Source organism: Microcaecilia unicolor, chromosome 2, assembly GCF_901765095.1.
Source record: "Microcaecilia unicolor chromosome 2, aMicUni1.1, whole genome shotgun sequence".
Lineage (NCBI taxonomy): Eukaryota > Metazoa > Chordata > Amphibia > Gymnophiona > Siphonopidae > Microcaecilia > Microcaecilia unicolor.
In genome coordinates, this window is record NC_044032.1 from 272,415,466 (window position 1) to 272,435,030 (window position 19,565).

Consider the following 19,565-nt stretch of genomic DNA (forward strand, 5'->3'; position numbering starts at 1 on the left):
CACTGGTTCCAGGGTTTTCTGGCATCCCGTACGTACCGAGTTAAAGCCAATGCAACTATTTCTGCACCTTGGGAGTCACATTGTGGAGTACCCCAAGGATCTTCTCACTCTCCCACCCTCTTCAACCTGATGCTGACCCCTCTGGCGGAAGCGCTTGCAAAACAGGATCTTCACCCATTTATTTATGCAGACGATGTAACCGTCTACATCCCTTTTAACTCTGCTTTGACAGAAATCCATGAGAAGATCGAAGCCAGCTTTTCCATCTTAACCTCTTGGGCAAATGTATTTCAATTCAAGATCAATGAAGAAAAAACTCATTGTCTTCTGCTTTTGTCCCAGCACAATAAAGTCATTCCCACCACTCTCAATAAACATCTGACCAGCAGATGGCAGCAGAGTAATATAGAAAAGACTCAAAACAGACAAAAGGTTCATATACGAGCTCAATATTCTTCATCTCTTTGGCTTAAACTCAGAGATGATTACAGTGTTTTTTGTAAATTTTGTGGTCTCCATTTCATTTCAGTTGCCTCCCCCCACCTTTATTTTCACCTATTCCAGTTGTATATTGCTTCATTTATATACTATTGCTCAATCAGCCATTTATTCATACAGTTTTATGCTTTTTATCATCTCTGGTATTGCTTTATGTTCAGCATTTTTTTCCGACATCAAATGCACAGAGCATTGTAATACACGTATTACTAATTCTTCTAGGGGTTTTTTGTGCTTTACAATGCTTTTCACTCCCCTCTGTGCACTTTTCAAGCTTTCAGATACAATTTTGGAATTGCCATGTCTCCTTCAATACTTACGCTTAAGATTTATGCAGTACAGTATCTTAATGTAACCAGTTTTTCATGTGTGTGTGTATATTATATATATATATATATATTTGTGCACTTCATCACTGACCCATTACACTATTTCCATCACTTATAAGTCTGCTTTTATTTTGAATTTTATTAGATAGTATCACTGGGTAGTGAGCCATTTTATACATTATGGACATTTGATGCATTCATTTTTTTTTAATCATCAGTACTTGTGCCTCAGCAGACTATCACTTTACATACACAACATTTTGCACACTGCTCTACATTTACCACAATCAGGTGGTTCGCAACCACAGCTTTTCATATATTTATTCAGCAGCTCCCTTTTTTTTTTTTTGCTTGAATGTTTTTTTTTCAGCATTTTATTTTTGGTGCCATTTAAAACCTGCACATGTGCATGGTCCATTTCCAGTTCTCAAGAGAGACGCCATTCAACTGCTTCGTGTTTGAACCACTTCAGCAGCTGGTTAAGTCTCATCTGTCATTATTGTTTTAAATTGCAATTATTTATTGTACCGCTTTTTTTAGGAGAACTTTTTTGTAGTTGATATTCACTGCTTTTTCAATACCGGTTACCACTTTCGGCACTATAGAACCGACAATACTAGTGATGTTGACAATGCCACTACATACATGTTTGGCAGTCAACATATAGCAAATCTCTTTGAGAGGTTTTTTTGTTTTGATTTGTTTTGTACATTCTTTAATTTTTAAGCAACCTCAGGAGCAAGAGGATAGATTGGTGGCTGTGCTTCCGTATTCATCTTTAAGTTCAAGGGTAATGACAAGTATTCATCAACATTGGCATGTTCTTCAAATTTTTGAATGCTTTCTTCAACATCCTATTGGAGCATATACCCGAGGTAAAACCTTGGGGGAACTCTTATCATATAGAAATATAGGGGGCAATATTGATAACATGGCTCTTACTGGCCACACAAAATGTGGATCATGCCAATGGTGTGAAACAACCGTTGAAGGAGTTACTTGGAGACACTCAGATAGATCTAAACCTTTATATGCTCAATCCAATACTAATTGCCTTTCGCAGAATGTGGTATATATTATAATCTGTCCCTGTAATAAAGTATATGTTGGTAGATCTAGTAGATCTATTAAGATACGATTAAATGAACATAAATCTCGTATCAAAAATGCAGTTTTGGCAGCGCCCTTGGTACAGCATTGGTTAGAGAATGGGCATTTGCTTTCTGATGTCAGATGGAGAGTTATTGATCAAATAAGTATGGGATGGGAGGGTGGTAATATTGCTCAGCTCTTAAATTTTAAAGAGCAACAATGGATTTTTAGGTTAAATGCTTTAGCCCCGACCGGGCTGAATTCAGAGATTGACTGGTGGTCAATGATGTAATTGTATGAGCTGATATGTGATTGGTGGTTTAGTTGGGAGTTAGGATCCAATCAGAGAGAGCGTTTTGCGATCAGCTGTAGCGTATGTAAGGGCAGGGTTCGCGCTGAAATGCCGCGGCCATCTTTTGGTATACAGGAGTAAAGCAGGATGTTAAGGTATGGACAGATATTTAAATAATTTGTTATATTAATATTGAGAAATTTGTTGGGGGTTGTGTTAATAAGAATATATATATGGTCTTTTGTTACAGAGAGCCTCTTCCTTGAAAAAGCGCTATGCGAAACCTGGCCATGTCGGCGGGGGTTCCCTGTTACTGCTAGATTGCCGTTTCACAGATAAGTGAATGATTGTAAAAACTATATGTGTTGCTCTGGGCATACTTACACAGCCTTTGGGAGTGAAATATATATATATGCACAATCTTTAAGAACAAAATTTTGTATAAAAAATATGGATTGATGGGAGATATATGAGGATTTGCTACACACCATTTCGCCTGAGCGAAAGAATAAGACTATTCATATGGTTGTGATATGCAGCTAATCTGATTTTCCCAATAAAAAGAAAAAATTGTTGAGTTGTCCATATTTTACATCTGATATGAAATGTTTGGGACATAGATGAACATTGATAACTTTTTGGTCCCCACATTATATGAATAGGGTGAGTTATTCTTAAGAGTATTTATTAGTATTGGCATTTTTTTTCATTATAATTTTTTAGGTTTGTCTTAATAGGATTTCAGCTTACTCCATTTGTTTCAGTTATCACAGTTCATTGCACCTTTATTGCACAGTTACCATTGTGCATAACCTCAAACGTTGGTAAACTTTCTGCATTAGTCCTCAGCACTCAACTGCTTCAAATTTACACATTTATGTACACTTAATTTCTCTGGCGCATGCTCACTTTGTACCAAAACAATACATCCCCCTTTCACCAAAATTTCAGGGGAAAGGTTCATCTACAATTTGATATAGTATCAGGTGCTACTCATTGGTCACATCATTCGTCATGGCTGGCTTTTCATACAAGAAAACAAAAAGCAGAGAGGAGAATCCTCATGTATAGCAAAAGCAATGGACACAAAAAGTGAGGACGAGTTGAAGAGGAAATCCGAAAAAAACCTTTATTAATGATAAAATGACGACCCGACACAGCCGTGTTTCAGCATCAAAGCCTGCATCAGGGGTCAAACAAATCTTTTTAAGTTATCACTGAATAAAAGACCAAGGGAAATGTGGCTGTAGGACTTCTTTAAAACACAAGAATTAAGCAGTCAACTGTGAAGCGCCTCGACGGCAATAATAATAATTTATTATTTATTTATGGCACTTATATCCCACATTATTCCCACCCATGGGCAGGCTCAATGTGGCGTGCAATAGTCTAGTAAACAACAGTAATACAAAATACAGTAATTAGTGTCAGAGAAGGGAAAGAGGAACAACAGGAGGGAGAGGGAGAGAGGGGAAGGTGACAAGCTGTCGATAATGATGTCATTTATGTGTATCTGTTATATTATTATCATTGTTTACAGTTTTTTTATTTTGCAGTACATGGCTTTTAACATGGTCTTTTTAATTTCATATTTATTTGTTCCTATTTAAAGTAGAAAGACTCCTGACGCAGGCACATATGCCGAAACATAGATGTGTTGAGTCACCTCTATACGTCTTCCTTGATTTGGATTTTATGAAAACTTCTTGTGCATTCATCAAATCCTGCCTTCTTTGCTGCTGCACTGCCTTTCCTGTTGCTGAACAGATAATGGATCAGAACTTGACACTGAATGACAATGAGGAAGACTTGTTTTCTAAAGTGAGATGCTTGAAAGAAGCAATAGCAAGGATTCAAAAGGGCTACGTAGGAGAGTTGAATGAACTATATTGAGGTCCCATCAAGGGTGCAGGAATTGAAAAGGTGGTCTTGTGTTAGAAAAAAAAAAAACTTTCATGAATCAAGAGATGAGGAAGGGATGCCAGGGACTTTCCCTCTATTTGGCTGTGGAACACAGAAATGGCAGAAAGATGATGTCTGGAGGACAGAGTTGAACAGAAACAAAAGTAAAACAGGACCACCAGGAGTGGGCATGTGATTAAGGATGGTTATTGTTTTTGCACCAGTGGGCAGAAGTGTTGTCACAGACTAATATCATAGAACTGAAGGTTTCCTGGGAGGCACCAATTATTTTCTGTACATCTAAAAGGTCAGACTAAGAAGTTAGGACTTACTCTTCAAGAAGCACGCAGTCAGACACTAGAAATTAAGGTGTGGGGGGGGGGGGGGGGGTAATAACTGGCCCTGCAGCTGGGTCAGCAAAGTGGGGTGTTATGAGAGCAGGACTGGGAGGTGCACCTGCCATTGCAAGACACCAAATTAACTTCCAACAGGTTAAATAAAAAGCAGCTCAAGTAGCATCTGAGTGAGGTAGCTGAGCTACAGACTGGAGGAATGACACTCGGGAAATCTTTTGGAGGAATTCAGTGTAAAAGTGATCCTCTTCTTGGATGTCTAGAACCAATCTTTGTTGAGAGAGGGCAGGATCAGAAGGCAGGGGTTATTCTGAGGTGGTGAAGTCTTCCAGCACACTTGAAGCACTGTGTGGGGATGGCATAATGGTTTTGGAACAGACATTCTTGGGAGGGAGAAGGTCCCATATACAGTGCTCTGCTACCCATATACTATAAAAGTGCTTTCTGCAAAGAACGTTTGAATAAACACATTGGGGAGTACTTTCTGTTGCTGGAGGGGCTGGTGATATCTTCAGCTGGATGGAGTATGTACACAGGCAGACCTGCTAGAGTGTCCTAAGCAATTTTAGGCTGTTTCTGATCTCTGACTGGAGATATGAAGTCTTGAAGGAAAAAAAAAAAACACCAACAAAAAGACTGGCACTTTGAGGGCACTTTAAGAGGATGCTGCCTCTTTAAAGGCTGAAATCACGGAACTGTGCTTAAACAGACTATCCACCTTACCTTTCTTTGCCAGTTTTGATGTCCCTTGGTCCCCCCAGAATGAGTTACTCTCAGAGGTCTGAGAAGCCAGGGCCAGTAAGTATTCTTGGTACTGCTGGAGTCACATGCTTGTGGCATGGCTGGGCCATGGTGCTGGAGTCTTGTGTGATGGCTTGTTTTCTGCTGCATGCAGGGAGCCGATATAGTGTTTGAACCCAGTCTGCAGGCTCATGAGGGGATGCCCCTGAGGAATGCCCTCCTCAAACTTGTAACTTTTTCAGACTGTTTATGGACCTGAAAGTTTCTCACTCTTAACATTCTGGATCTGCTACTTTAGTCAACTTTTCTCAGAGACAGTCACATATATAAACAGAGAGATATGGATATAAGGTAAAACAAAAATAAAATCTGAACAAAAACAGTATTTGAAAAACAAGAGAAAATGTAAATGAAAATGCTGGGACAGCCTTGTGTCCAAATCTATTCAGCACAGTTGGGGGGGGGGGGGGGGGAACCCGAGGAGAAGACACTGCTGCATGTGATAAGGGCAGCACATGCTCAGAACTCTGAGAAAACTGTTCAGACAGCACCATTAAATGTCACTTACTTCTGCACCTGGATTATCAACTAGAGAATATGCATTACAATCTGTGAGCTGTAAAGAAGAGGCAGTGGTATAAACTAAGAAAAATCTTCAGGATCCTCTGTATAGCAAAGAAAAAAAAAATCAGCCCATCCATACCCTCCAAAATCTTCATCAGCTTCTTCTCAGACATCAGCTTTAACTGCTCTAAGCAAAGCCTCTTAATTTCTTCTAAAGAACAATCCTAGGGATAAGAACAGAGAACCAGTATCAGACATTTAATATTAAACATGACTGGTAAGGTTGTAAATAACATTTAATAAGTCACACTTTTCTAATCTAGGAGAAAAGATAAACTGTTAGCAAAACAAACATATAATAAACAATCTAGTGAAAAAAAACACATTCAAAAATCACTAATTCAGGGACATAACCATTTGTAACTGCGGTTAGTGTATCTGGGTTTAAAAAGCGTTTGGACAAACTCCTGGAGAAAGTCCACAGTCTGCTATTGTGACAGACATGGGAAGCGACTGCTTGCCCTGGGATTTGTAGTATGGATGTAGTTGCCATGATTTGGGTTTCTGCCAGGTACTTGTGACCTGGCTGGCCACTGTTTGGAACGCAGGATACTGGGCTAGATGGACCACTGGTTTGACCCTGAATGGCTACTCATGTTCTTATGTAGTGCTTTAAAGGCCCTAAGCATTAAAACACTTTGTGGTATTTTGCCTGTTTTTGTGCGCTAAGCACACAAACTATTTTTTAAAAATAATTTTTGAGGGGGTATGTCAGGGTGGAGAGGGGGCATTCCTGCATTATTTGGTTAGCATGTTATGATTAGCATGTACTAATCAGATAATGCAAGGTTAAAGCAGGAGCACTTAGTGCCTTCTAAATAGGAGGTGATAAGTGCCCTTGCACTAAATTTTTGCATGTCTCACATGCTAATGGGACCTGCAAGAAACCAACCAAAAAAAAAAACAACCCCTAAAAAAGTGCCCTGTTAAATCTGGGCTTAGCGCATGGAAAAGTCCTACATTAAAACATGCTAAGCCCAAATTTTACCGCACTTAGTAAAAGGGCGCCTTAATGCTCTGTACTTCTGCATAATCCACTAGATCATCTACCCCAAGAACCTTGATATCTCATCAGACTTCATGTGATGGATAAAAAGTGATGGTTAGCTTATGGTGTATCAAGGGTTCCCCTTTAGGAGATAACCAAATTTTATTCAAGCAGTCAAAATGGAAACTACGGGTGAGAGTACAGCACTGGGGGCTTTCCATCCTACCTATTATCATTGAACTTGGGAGGCACTGGGAGACAGCTGATCTGTGCAGTTGTCACCATGCTAGAACCAAGATCCACCCCTCAACTAATGTCACTTCCAGAACAGTGTCTACTAACTGCAACCAAGTATAGTGGCAACAAGTGGAACATCGTTCAGTGTGCCCATTAGCAAGATCCAAAGATGGGACTGGAGAACCAATAAAAAAAGGGGGAGGTAGGGTGAGAATGCTATTGGACAAGGATTTCTGTAATGGTATTGTAATGTCCATTAATATATTAAGTTCAGAGGGAGTGAATTAATAGGAGGGTTGAGTTTGCCTTTTTGGAAACCACGGTGGGAGTAGATAACAATGAAACGAAATAAAGCAAATCACATGTAAAAGTGTTAAAGCACTGCATGCCAAATCTAGCCCTTTTTCTTGTGAGGATTTTGCATCCTACTTTGAATCTAAGATTAAGCAGCTGCAGCCTGAGCTGCAGTGGATGGAGGCCATGCACATGTGTGTTGCTGCTGCAGCCTTCCAGCATATGCTAAGGATTCCCAAGCCTTAATAAATAAATAAATATTGCTATATGTATAGTTCGTCTATAACCTACACAGGTTATAATCAATAACAATTAAAAATAAAATCTTAAGAAAAAATACATCAGCAGCATAAATTCATAAGCCACCAGGCATCTAATGTATAGAATCTGAACGCCTGCTGTGGCTATCTAAAGCTCACAACACAATCAGCACCAATTCTGCAGTGATACAGCACTGCTCATCTCTATCATGCCTTCTGCTGTGGCTGGGTGGGACCTGGGAATACACTTTTGGAATCAACAGCCTCATCGCATCACCTTTGCAAAAAAGCACAGCCTCTGTGAGGACAGCCTGCCATCCCCTAAGAGACGTCTTGTCTGATGGTGGCTTTTTAAAATTATTTTTATTTATTTAGCATACTATGCCACAGTGCTTTACTAGTGGAGAAAAGGAGGAAGACAAATGTAAAAGTAAACCCTGATGAGGTTTTGCACTGGCAAGTAGCTTGGTACCCAGCTTCTCATTCTGCATCAAACTGCTGAACAGGTGCATGTTATTCTGTGCATGCTTCCTGTAATTTGATATGAATCTTTTGCATTGCTGATGAGGAATCTTAACCCGCTCTTCTTTGCAGAACTGCTTTCAATTCAGACATTCTTGCATGTTTTCATGAATGAAGTGCTTGTTTCAGGTCCTGCTACAGCATCTCTACTGCATTCAAGTAAGAACTTGTTGACAATCCAAAACATTAACTTTGTTTCTTCTCAGCCATTCAGATGCAGATTTGCTTTTGTGTGTGGATCCTTGTCTTGCTGCACAACCCTTACTATGCTTCAGCTCACAGACAGAAGATCAATCTCCTTAAGTATTTTGTGGTATAGTACAGAATTCATGGGTCCTTCAGTAATGGCAAATTTTCCAAGTCCTGAGGCAGCAATGCACCCTCACACCATCACCACCTACAGGAAGGGCACTATATAACGGAGAGTTTGGGACTGTTGAAGGAAAGGATAGTCAAAAAGTAGTCTACTGCCTTGCTGGAGCAGGCATCAGTTGTTTACGCTGATCCCTCTTTGATGAGTTCTTGATCTATGGGTCACTGAATTTTGTTGTAGTTTCCAATAATAGAAACTTTTGCGTCCTGCAAGTCACTTTCACCATGCTAACAGAACGTACGTTCTCATACAATCCGGAGGGACACAGCCACACAAAGCATCTGATCACAACTGCAGAAGCAGAAACTGTGGACAAGGTCTCAAAAACATTGTAGGTAGTACATATAAGATGTGTACCACACTTATACATCTCTGCTACTATGGCAGTTGTGTTTTGAGACTGCGAGGACTAGCGCAGTGAGAAAACTTGGACTTTCCAGAAGGAAGTATGTATGTACTGGACTATATAGAGTTGATGTGCTGCTATATGACTAACAGCAATGCCCCATGGGGGAAAAATATATTCCTTCTGAAGCAACCTAGCATTCGTGAATCTTTTCCAGGTGGAATGTTGGGGAGATCCCCTGAACTTCTTGGCTTTCTTCATAGCTGCCTCATCCAGATGCATGGGAAAGCTGATCTCATTTAAAACCAGAGCTGATTGGACTTTATTCAGCTAGTCTCTAAAAGGAGAAATGTTAAGTATAGTGAATGGATTCTGCTACACTGGGAATTTCTGGTCCTGTAGTAATCCATGAAAAGACCTTGCACAGTTGCATTTGGTGCCTCAATCTATTTTAAAGAGGCCACAGGATGTCCACATTCAATTGAGCATCTTGCTGCAGGGGAAAAGATAGCTACTTTAGCCATCTTCTGAACAAAACGTGGATAAGAAATGTTATGGTGATTACAAACCACTTTATCCCTTACAACGGTTCAGAGTGGGATATAAAAAACAAAAAACAATTCATCAATCAGGACTATACAATATAAAATGCAATACAAAAATAATCTTTATAACAATAATTCAAAAACAAATAAGACTTCAATAACCTTTGAAAATGAAATTAGCAAGAAAAATTTCCTGAAGTCATTACAAAACTTCATGGACTGATACATAAATATTTGTAAACAGTAGTACTCTGATTTAAGATTCTTAATAGATAGAAATCAGAAATCATTATTCGATCCCAACAAGCTAAATCAAAGGGATTAAGCCCTCAGAACAGTGACCTTCTAATAATTTTTAAATCAAACAGCCCACCTTAAAAAATATGTGGGCCCTCACTGGCAACCAATGTCATCATATGGAGATTTGTTTGTGGCTGACAGAGGAGACAGGTCAGATGGAATTCCTGTAGAATCCTTTTCAAGATCACTGAATGGGGGATGAAGAATTGAAAAGTGATGAAGTGTGGAGACGAAGACAGTAGCACATGTACTGGCTCCAACTCAGAATCACACATAAAGATCAAAGACACTATAGGATTTTGAGAAGGTCTATCCTCTCTTTGCGTGGGATAATTCCCAGTGAACCGGAAGGTAACTTTGAAGGCTCTTCGTATTAAGTGAAATCCTTAAAATAGCCTTTCACAAACTCATTGCACATTTTTGCAGGAACAGAGCACAGCTGTTCCAAAAGCGATATGGAGCACCAGAGTAGAAGTTGTCCATTGCGTAGAGGGCTCTGCAGGAGTGGTAGCGCTGAACAGCTCTTGCGTTGTACCTGGGAATTCTGCACAGATAAGAAGCAAGCTGCACTTTTCTGTAAAGGAGTCTGAGGCAAGCCTGCGCAAATGCACTTTCCCATCTAGTTTTGGAAGGCGCTCTGATGGTGGCTGCACTACCGGAATGGTAGACTTCAAGATCAGTTTTCTCACTAAATTAATTTGACGATCCCCTTGAGCACCAAGCGTGTAGATCACCATGTCTAAAGTTTGAATGTCACTCCACAGAAGATTCTCAACTTGTACAAATAGAGACTGCAGCCAGCTGCAGAGAATGGATCCTTTTCTGACTTCTCTTGCAAGAGATACTTCTGTCTTTAAATGGTCACAGAATTGATTCTGATGATCTCTTATCACTCTGAGTGACATTTGAGTGCAATGCTTTCAGTTTTCTTGAGCATGGTCCAGACCTAGACAGAGAAGGCACACCCATAATAGCAACCACACTGCCTCAATTACTTTTGTTCTTACCCTTTCCTTGTTTCCTACCACTATTATAAAGGATTTTAACTTAATATACAGGAGGGTTATGGTCAGCTTGTTATAACTTGTTGTTACCAATTTTTTAACCCATACTATTATGTAAACTCCTTAGATATTTCTTTTATGATGAAATGTGGTATATCAAGAAATAAATACTTCAGGTATGGTTGGAACATGTTTTAAGATGGACAAAGACCACCATTGTAATACAGCACCAGCCTCCATTTGTGCTGACTTCATCTTAGAGAGACTTTGTTTTTGCACCATCGGTAGTGGAAGAAGCAGCATTCACGACTGCGGTGACGGCTGTCAGAAACTCTCAGCATAAAATCTCGCTAGCTTCTGAGGCGTGTCAGAAACTCTCAGCATAAAATCATGCTAGTTTCTGAGGTGTCACGCCAAAGGGATGCATGTCCTGCCCCTTTGTGCACCCCCTTGTGCACTAAGTGCACGATATAATAAAACTATTATTGGCAAGCTTTTTAATGTTTTTTTTTCTTTTTTTTAAATTATACACTCCTGTTTTTAACCGATTTAGTTACTTGGATTGGACATTCTATCTATCATGGAGTGGTTAAAGCTGCTAGTTATTTTGTTCAATTTGCATGAATGGGTGGGGTTCTAATTTTTACCAGGTAGCTTGTTTTAAATCAGATTCCTTTAATCCAATCAAATTTTAAACACTCTAAAATTTTATATAAGGGATTTTACCATACTAGGAAGTTATTGGCTTGTTCAGGACAGTCTTTAAATAGGACTGAGACTCAAATTGGCCACAGGCCAGCAGTTGATGATAAAGCCTTTTCTTCCTTTGCCATTTCAAAGTAATGAGTACTAGATATAATTTTAAAACGTTACCCCGGAGTACTGTTGCTGATGTTCCTATAAATTCCTATTCCAAGTGCTTATATAAATACTCGCTCAGTGGGGAATAAGATTCATATTATTAGAGACTGGATTGAGGACAACCGACCAGGTTATTTGTTTTTAACAGAACCTAGCTGACGTCAGATTAAGACCCTCTTATTAAAGAAATTTGTCCTCCACGATAAAAAAAATAGTTGTTTTATATAGGGATAAGAAAAGGGGAGATTGTCTTGCTTTAATTTACAAATGTTTTAAGACAGAAGTTATACATTCATCATTAACCCCCACACCTTGAGATTTTAGCTTATCTATTTAAAGATGATACTTAAACAATTCTTTGACAACATTCAAGTGGAGACCTAGCTCTCTAATATCATAGGGACATTCTTTGCAAATCTACAAAGCCAATATTGAGATGATGTATACCAATCACCTTACGCCAAAGAATACCAATCAAGTTCTTCATTCAAACCCCCAGGGGTCACTGTTTTCAAATCGTAAATCCAACGTTGTTCCTTAACATTTAATATTCTTGAGTTCTCCCTTACTCTGATCTTTCATCTGCTATACCATCAAGCATATACAAACACTGACACATTACTAGTTCGTTATCTATATCACTTGACCCCCTGTTATGGCTCTCTGCAGGGGAAGTTCTCTAGGTGACTGAAGAGTAAAGCTCAATCTAGAGATACACAATGTTTTCAACATGAGATATGTGGTGCATGCCAATGTGTAATATATTATTGTGGGACAAGAATGGCAGCCACCAGGATCACAACACTTGATTAACGTTGACAATCAATTTATATTCCGCCATATACCTTTTAGTTCAATGCGGATCACACAATTCCAGGAATAACATGTATAGAATGTTTGTACGTTTGGGAAGCTCGCCAGGTGCTCTTGGCCTGAATTGGCCGCTGTTGTGGACAGGATGCTGGGCTCGATGGACCCTTGGTCTTTTCCCAGTGTGGCATTACTTATGTACTTAACAGAGATACAATATCCCTAAACTACAGATTCTATTCAGCATGATTTAATACAAACTTTTTAAATAAGTTTTGATCTGCTTACAGAACGAGTTATAGAAGATTTTAGATGTCAATCTTTAATAGCCCTATCCAAGCGAGCCACTTGATATGAAAGGAGGGTGTCTATTAATCGCGAGTTAACACTGCTTGTACATCAAAGAATGTGGTCTACACCATACTATGTCCATGTAATAAATTGTATGTTGGAAGAACTGAAAGACCTCTCAAGGTACATTTAATGGAACATAAATCTTGCATCAATTCAAGTCAATTGTCAGCACCTATTGTAGCACATTGGCTTCAAATGAATCATACAATGGCAGATATCCGATAGTGGGTAATAGATACTGTGAATGATTGGGGGGGGGGGGGGGAGGCAATCTTGAAAGAGTATTAAATGTCAAGGAAAAACGCTGGATTTACGATTTGAAAACAGTGACCCCTGGAGGACTGAATGAAGAATTTTGGTATATGTCATCTCAATAAAATAAATATTGGCTTTGTAGATTTGAAAAGAACGCTGCTGCCATATTAGACAGATAGGTCTCCACTTCAATGTTGTGCCTGAAGAGTATTTTCACTGCAAATTTCAGGGGTGTGACGTTGCGATATCTGTTTGAATTTGGTCTCTTGATTCAGCTGTGAATACTTCAGGTCCGGAAGTGGAGTGCTCAAGAATTTGATTAGTTGCAAGTAAAAGCTTCATTCTACATTAGAGTCTTGTTGCACATATATAGTTTTGTCCCGTCTGTGGCCGTGCAAACCCTCAGACTTACCCTGTTTCTGGGAGTCAGTGTCTGTGCTGGCTTCTGCTTGTCTCTGTGTCTGTCTTAGGTTCTCTCTGGCTCTGTGTGCTGATTGCCTTACTGAACCTCACCTGTGTGGGCTTTGCCTCTTCCAAGATGGCTGCCGCCTCCTCCTCTTTGCCAGTATCCAAGATGGCTCCCGCTGTTCCTTCCTATGGGCTGACTGCTCTGAGTGTCAAGCCTCTGTTTGGTTGCAAGGTGATTGCTGCAGCTGTAGCTCTGGTGTTGAGGGCTTTATTAATCACATGGAGACTACAGTCCTGGCCTTTGCATCTCATCTCATCTCATCTAAAGGTCCTGCTGTATAGAGTGCTCTGTACACAGTTTCAGTGTTTGCTCTGAGTGAGTTTCTATGTTTGTGTATACTAGCTAGCTTAGGCACCGTGTGGCTTGTAGCCTGTGTATAGCTTTGCTAGTGTTCTATGTTTGTTTCCAGTGTATGGCTAGTTAGCTTAGGCACCATCTGGCTTGTAAGCCTGTGCATAGCTCTGCTAGTTCTCTGTGTTTGTTTCCAGTGTATGGCTAGTTAGCTTAGGCACCGTCTGGCTTGTTGCCTGTGCATAGCTCTACTAGTTCTCTGTGTTTGTTTCCAGTGTATGACTAGTTAGCTTAGGCACCGTCTGGCTTGTTGCCTGTGCATAGCTCTACTAGTTCTCTGTGTTTGTTTCCAGTGTATGACTAGTTAGCTTAGGCACCGTCTGGCTTGTTGCCTGTGCATAGCTCTACTAGTTCTCTGTGTTTGTTTCCAGTGTATGACTAGTTAGCTTAGGCACCGTCTGGCTTGTTGCCTGTGCATAGCTCTACTAGTTCACTGTGGTTGTTTAGTGTTAGACTAGCCGCCCTTGCTAGTCACTATCCCGAGACTGTGTTTGTTCCTAGTGTTAGACTGGCCGCCCTTGCTAGTCACTATCCCTAGACTGTGTTTGTCCCTAGTGTTAGACTAGCCGCCCTTGCTAGCCACTATCCCAAGACTGTGTTTGTTCCTAGTGTTAGACTAGCCGCCCTTCCTAGCCACTATCCCAAGACTGTGTTCCGTTCAGCTAGCCGTCCTGCTAGCCCTCCTGCGGAGACAGTGACTTCAGCTAGCCGTCCTGCTAGCCACCTCCAGAGACAGTGTTGCATCTCCTGCTAGCCGTCCTGCTAGCCCTCCTGCGGAGACAGTGACTTCAGCTAGCCGTCCTGCTAGCCACCTCCAGAGACAGTGTTGCATCTCCTGCTAGCCGTCCTGCTAGCCCTCCTGCGGAGACAGTGACTTCAGCTAGCCGTCCTGCTAGCCACCTCCAGAGACAAGTGTTGCATCTCCTGCTAGCCGTCCTGCTAGCCCTCCTGCGGAGACAGTGACTTCAGCTAGCCGTCCTGCTAGCCACCTCCAGAGACAGTGTTGAATCCTGCCGACTGCCAGAACCCGGACAGACCCTGCTTGTCTGCCTTGCCTTCGCCTAGGGGCCAGGGGGCACCCCTGGACCTTCATTCCTGCTGCTCCTGTAAGTCCTACCGGCTGCCAGAACCTGAGGGCTCAACCCGAGGGGAAGGCAGTCAAGTGTAGGTGAAGCCTAGGTCCAGGGTGTTCCAGTTCCGCGGGTTCCGCTCCAGTGTGTTCCAGTCCAGCGGGTTTCACTCCTGTATGTTTCAGTCCAGTGGGGCCACTCCAGTGTGTCCAGTCCAGTGGGCCCCACTCCAGTGCGCACCCGTCCGGTGCGTTCCAGTTCCGAGTGTTCCGGTGTAGAACTCCAGTCCGGAGTTCCGGTCCAGTCTTATCTCCTCTCTACCTGGAAGGTGATTTTGCCTAAAGGACTCACAAACCCCGCGCTTCCGGGGAAGAAGCCTGAAGGTATGCCAAGGTCCTCGAGAGAGCGGCAAGCGCGAGAGACGTGAGGAATGAACTACTACAATTGATTATTCACTGACTCTTGCAAGAAGCGGCAAAATTAGAACACAACTCATTTATATTTCTATGCTTGAGACTGCCATTTTGTATCTACGATGGTATTAGGATAAAGTAGGACATCATCTGTTTTGAATGTTTGTGTGTTTTGAATTTTTTTGTGGAAATTGTGATTCATTGTATTTGTCTTCTGTATTTTTTGTATGAATATGCAACAATGATAAAATATGATTATTGAATTGTTGAACAAGTATATATGAGGTTTATTATTGATATAATACATAAAAAGAAATATTAGTCCCTAAAATATGGATATTGAAAAGTATTTTCAAGATATCTGAGTATATTGGACTATATCATTTTGTTTGTCGTGAGACATGATTTTTATACAATTTCTCTTTTTGCGGAACCCAATTCCCTGATGCAGTTATCACAGCAAAACATTGGAGCGAGTTCTAACAGAGACTATGGAGCAAGTGAATAATGGGCTGAAGATTTTCAACCTTGACTTAAGTGCTTGTTTTTTTGATAAACTGATACTGCCCTGTTTTGAAAGAAATTTAAGAGGAGGAGTTATATTTTATAGACCCGTTGAAATATTTCTTGAAAAAAAATGATATAAGGACAAATGATTATTGGTGGTGATATTTATGCTCTTTCAGAAATATAAACTTGAACATACCCACTTTCAGATGGTTCAACTTCATCTTAAAATTATCATCATCATATATTCAGAGCTATGCACATAGGCCTTCCCTTCCTCCTCTTACTTTCCTTTAGGTAGGGTTTCTGGGTGTCTTTTCTTAATTCTTTTCACATCTGCCAATTCACCATATTTTTCAGACACCTTGGTGGCTTCGCTGGGCTTTTCTACCCAAAACTGAGTTGTTTCATCATTATTTATTTCAAGTTACTTATATACCACCTGTCAAAAACAATATCAAAGGAACTTACAAGCAAATTTAAGCAACTGACACATAAAAGGATTACTAACCATCAACCACCACTATATAGTGCAAGCAGGCTGCTCTCCAAAATGACAGGTCCAGACCTGACGTAAAATTTTGCACGGTAAAAGCTAAGTAGAATTTGCCTTAGACCGGCTACAACCGGTCTAAAGCAAATGTTGCAAGCTCAGTAATCTTTGTGCATCAGGGTCCTAGTTACCCACTCCTGTCAAGCCAACCCCAAAAGAAAGGCCCTAGCAGTTTTACAAAGTGCAGGCAATACAGCAAGAGTATCTCTAGTGCAGATACTCATAACTGATGCCTAAAATGCCTAGGCTGAATCATGATACCTCTTAACAGAATACCATACTCTGGGTCAGACCAAATTTGTAAAAGCTCTGCTTGCACCCATTTTGTCTCTACAGAAAAAGTTCTACATATCTGGCCCAATGGGAAATGGAAGAATGACTACCATTTTTGATCATTTGCACACAAGGAATATGAACCATACACAGTACCTTCAAAACATCAGGCAGCATTTTCTGCAGTTTCTTTTCCCCTACAACATGGAAGCACTGTTGCAGCATTTCTTTCTTGTCTGCTATGTAGAAACTGATGGGCTTCAGTGGGACGCTCAGGTCCAGCCCACCTTCTTCTATATCACTGGGCTCATCCACCTCAGCTTCTTGTTCTGTAGGTGGAGCAGAAGGACATTTCACTTCCTAAAATATATTGATAAAAAGAAAAAATAGGAGTTCCTAAATAAGAGAAGCATCAAAAGGTCAAGACTATTTTTACTGTGAAACATTTGAGAAATTCCTGCAGAAAATCACCTCAGGATGATATAGATTCAACTTTCTTCTATGAGTAACTGCTGTCAGCAATGCGTGAAGAGATTCAACAGAGCAGAGAACAGAAAACAGTTGAGAAAGGCGTCTCAAAACCAGAAAAAATTGAGACTTCGGAGCACTGCCTGTCTTTGGGTCCTGTGCATGGAATAGGGAGCACTTTTGAAAATGCTACCCTGAGGTTCTGGATTTGAGCTTTCTACTTAAGAGCCTAAATTAGGCTTCCAGAACCTCTCATGTTCCAATGTCACTGGTACCCACCTGTACCAAGACAGCAGGCTCCTCCCCAGCACTGTCTAAAATCATATCTAGATGCCACGTGAGGTCCACCACCTTCGCACCAGGCAGGCAAGTGACCAAATGATCCTGATATCCACCAGCCACCCAGCTTTCTACATGCCTAATGACAATCTCCAACTGCAACAGCCGTCCTAACCCTTCCCCACCCTGGGCAGAAGCCCCAGAGACACATCCTCAGTGCGAGAGGATATTGCATCCCCTGGAGGGCATGTCCTGGATACAGGATCACTTCCTGTGTCTCTCCACAGTGATGCTTTCTTTTCAGGAGACCATTCTCCTCCATGGCAGCTCAGAAGTTGCCAGATTGGAGGTCTAACTTAGGCCTCCCTCTATAAACCTCTGTCCGATTCAGCTATTCCAAGTCTGCTATTCTAGCTTCCAGAGATTGGAAACGTTCCCCAAGTGCTAGGAGCTCTTTGCACAGAGTGCACAAATATGACTTGCCACCAACTAGGAGGTAATCAAACATGTGACAGTGCAAAAGACTGGATAGCCCCCATCTCGCTGCTAGACTGCTGGGCTAGCGAGAGACTTTACGGAAACTCCAGTTGTTTGAAACATGAGGACAGTGCCGAGCAGACTTTTACGGTCTTTGTTTTGCAAATGATGAGACAAATTTGGATAGGCTGGAGTGGGCTTCGATGGCAACTCCACTAGTTGGAACATAAGTACAGAGCAGGGCGGACTTCTATAGTCTATGTCCCAGAAACACCAAAGAAAGACCACGATCAAGTATATAATATCATGTTCATTGTGATTTAAATCTTGAATTGATAATGAATGAGACAATTGGGCAGGCTCGATGGACCATTCAGGTCTTTATCTGCCATCACTTACTATGTTACTATATGATGATTTCTTAATCAAGTTTCAATTGGCGTGGGAATATGTAAACTAAGTCCCCTAAGATTGTAGTTATATACTAATATTTAGTTTTGATTATGATTATTATTTTAATGTTATTAGTAGGTTCCCCTCAATGCATCTAAGTAGACTGTATTTCTAAGAGCTAATTACTGGCTGATAGAGATGCCCTAATTATATCTGTAGCTGCCTAATTTGGATCAAGGGCCTATAAATCAGAGTTTAGGCCAGCGGTGGGTGGGAATTAAAGCCTAAACTGAGGCTTCCTGCGCCTATTAGCGGTACTTTATACTGATACTACAGAAACTATAAAATAGCCCCTTTAAATGCTAGCCTATGGAACTGTAACAGAGACTTTATACGGTAAGAAAAACTATTCCTTAAACTCCTTTGCTAAGTGAGCAGAGTAACTTAAGTCCCTGAGGTTAAGTCTATTTTTCCCCAAGTTTAAAAACAATTTCCCAGCAAATTGTTACTAATGAAAATTTCTACCTCTCTGTAAATCTTCTCACAGCACATTTTTTTTTTTTAAGTAAAATCTTTAACTTTCCCTTTCTTTTTCCCCCTAACAGGGATATAGATGCGATAACCTCTGATGTCACAGGGAAGGTCCCTTGGGAAGTCACTCTCACCAGGACTGGTTGTCCAGTTTGGCTCCAAGCTAAAGTAAGCCTCTCAGTCCTTTGCTCTTCTCTACACAAAATCACACCAACCTCCCCCAGCAATTTAAAAATTTTAAGTTAAGCAAGCAGTTACTTTTTAAATTCATATTAACTTATCACCTACTCTCCTTTTCCAATCTATTAATGGGAACTCACAATTCTTAAACCAGATCATTTACTTTCACAATTGTTAACTTTAAAATTTCTCTCCTTTGATGCAAACTTTTTATTTAAGTAATAATGCCAACTCCAAGAACAATATCATGTAGGAAACCAGCTTTGAATTCCAGAGTTTGAGGTAGAAGAACAAGCATACTTTAAGCTGAAACCCTGGCAGTTGTGAACAAAGATCTTTTTTAGATCCAGATTTCAACTGGGGAGGAAACTTGGATACAAGGTGCTACAGTGGGTCCAACTCTGCTGGGTTTGAGAACCTCATAAGACTGAATTTCTTTAAAAAGTGCCAACCTTGGAAATTATGGGCGAAATTAACATTACTTTAACAGTCAGAACTGTAACACATAATCAGAAAATGAACCCTGTTAAAGCCATCAAAAAAAAATGCCTCTTGTGCAGACTGTTCAGTGCATATTTCAAGTAGTGAAATTCACTGTATCAAAAACATTACTTTTATTTT

General features: G+C 40.6%; 1 protein-coding gene across 1 annotated transcript in view; it reads right to left on the minus strand.

The window, feature by feature from the left end:
- The window catches only part of CAAP1 (caspase activity and apoptosis inhibitor 1), a 92,112-nt gene that overhangs the window by 59,490 nt on the left and 13,057 nt on the right, over positions 1-19,565 (minus strand). The window contains exons 3-4 of the mRNA XM_030194171.1: positions 16,773-16,976; positions 5,911-5,995 (exon numbers count right to left, since the gene is read on the minus strand). Of these exons, the coding sequence (XP_030050031.1) occupies positions 5,911-5,995; positions 16,773-16,976 (289 nt within the window). The remainder of the gene's footprint in view (positions 1-5,910; positions 5,996-16,772; positions 16,977-19,565) is intronic.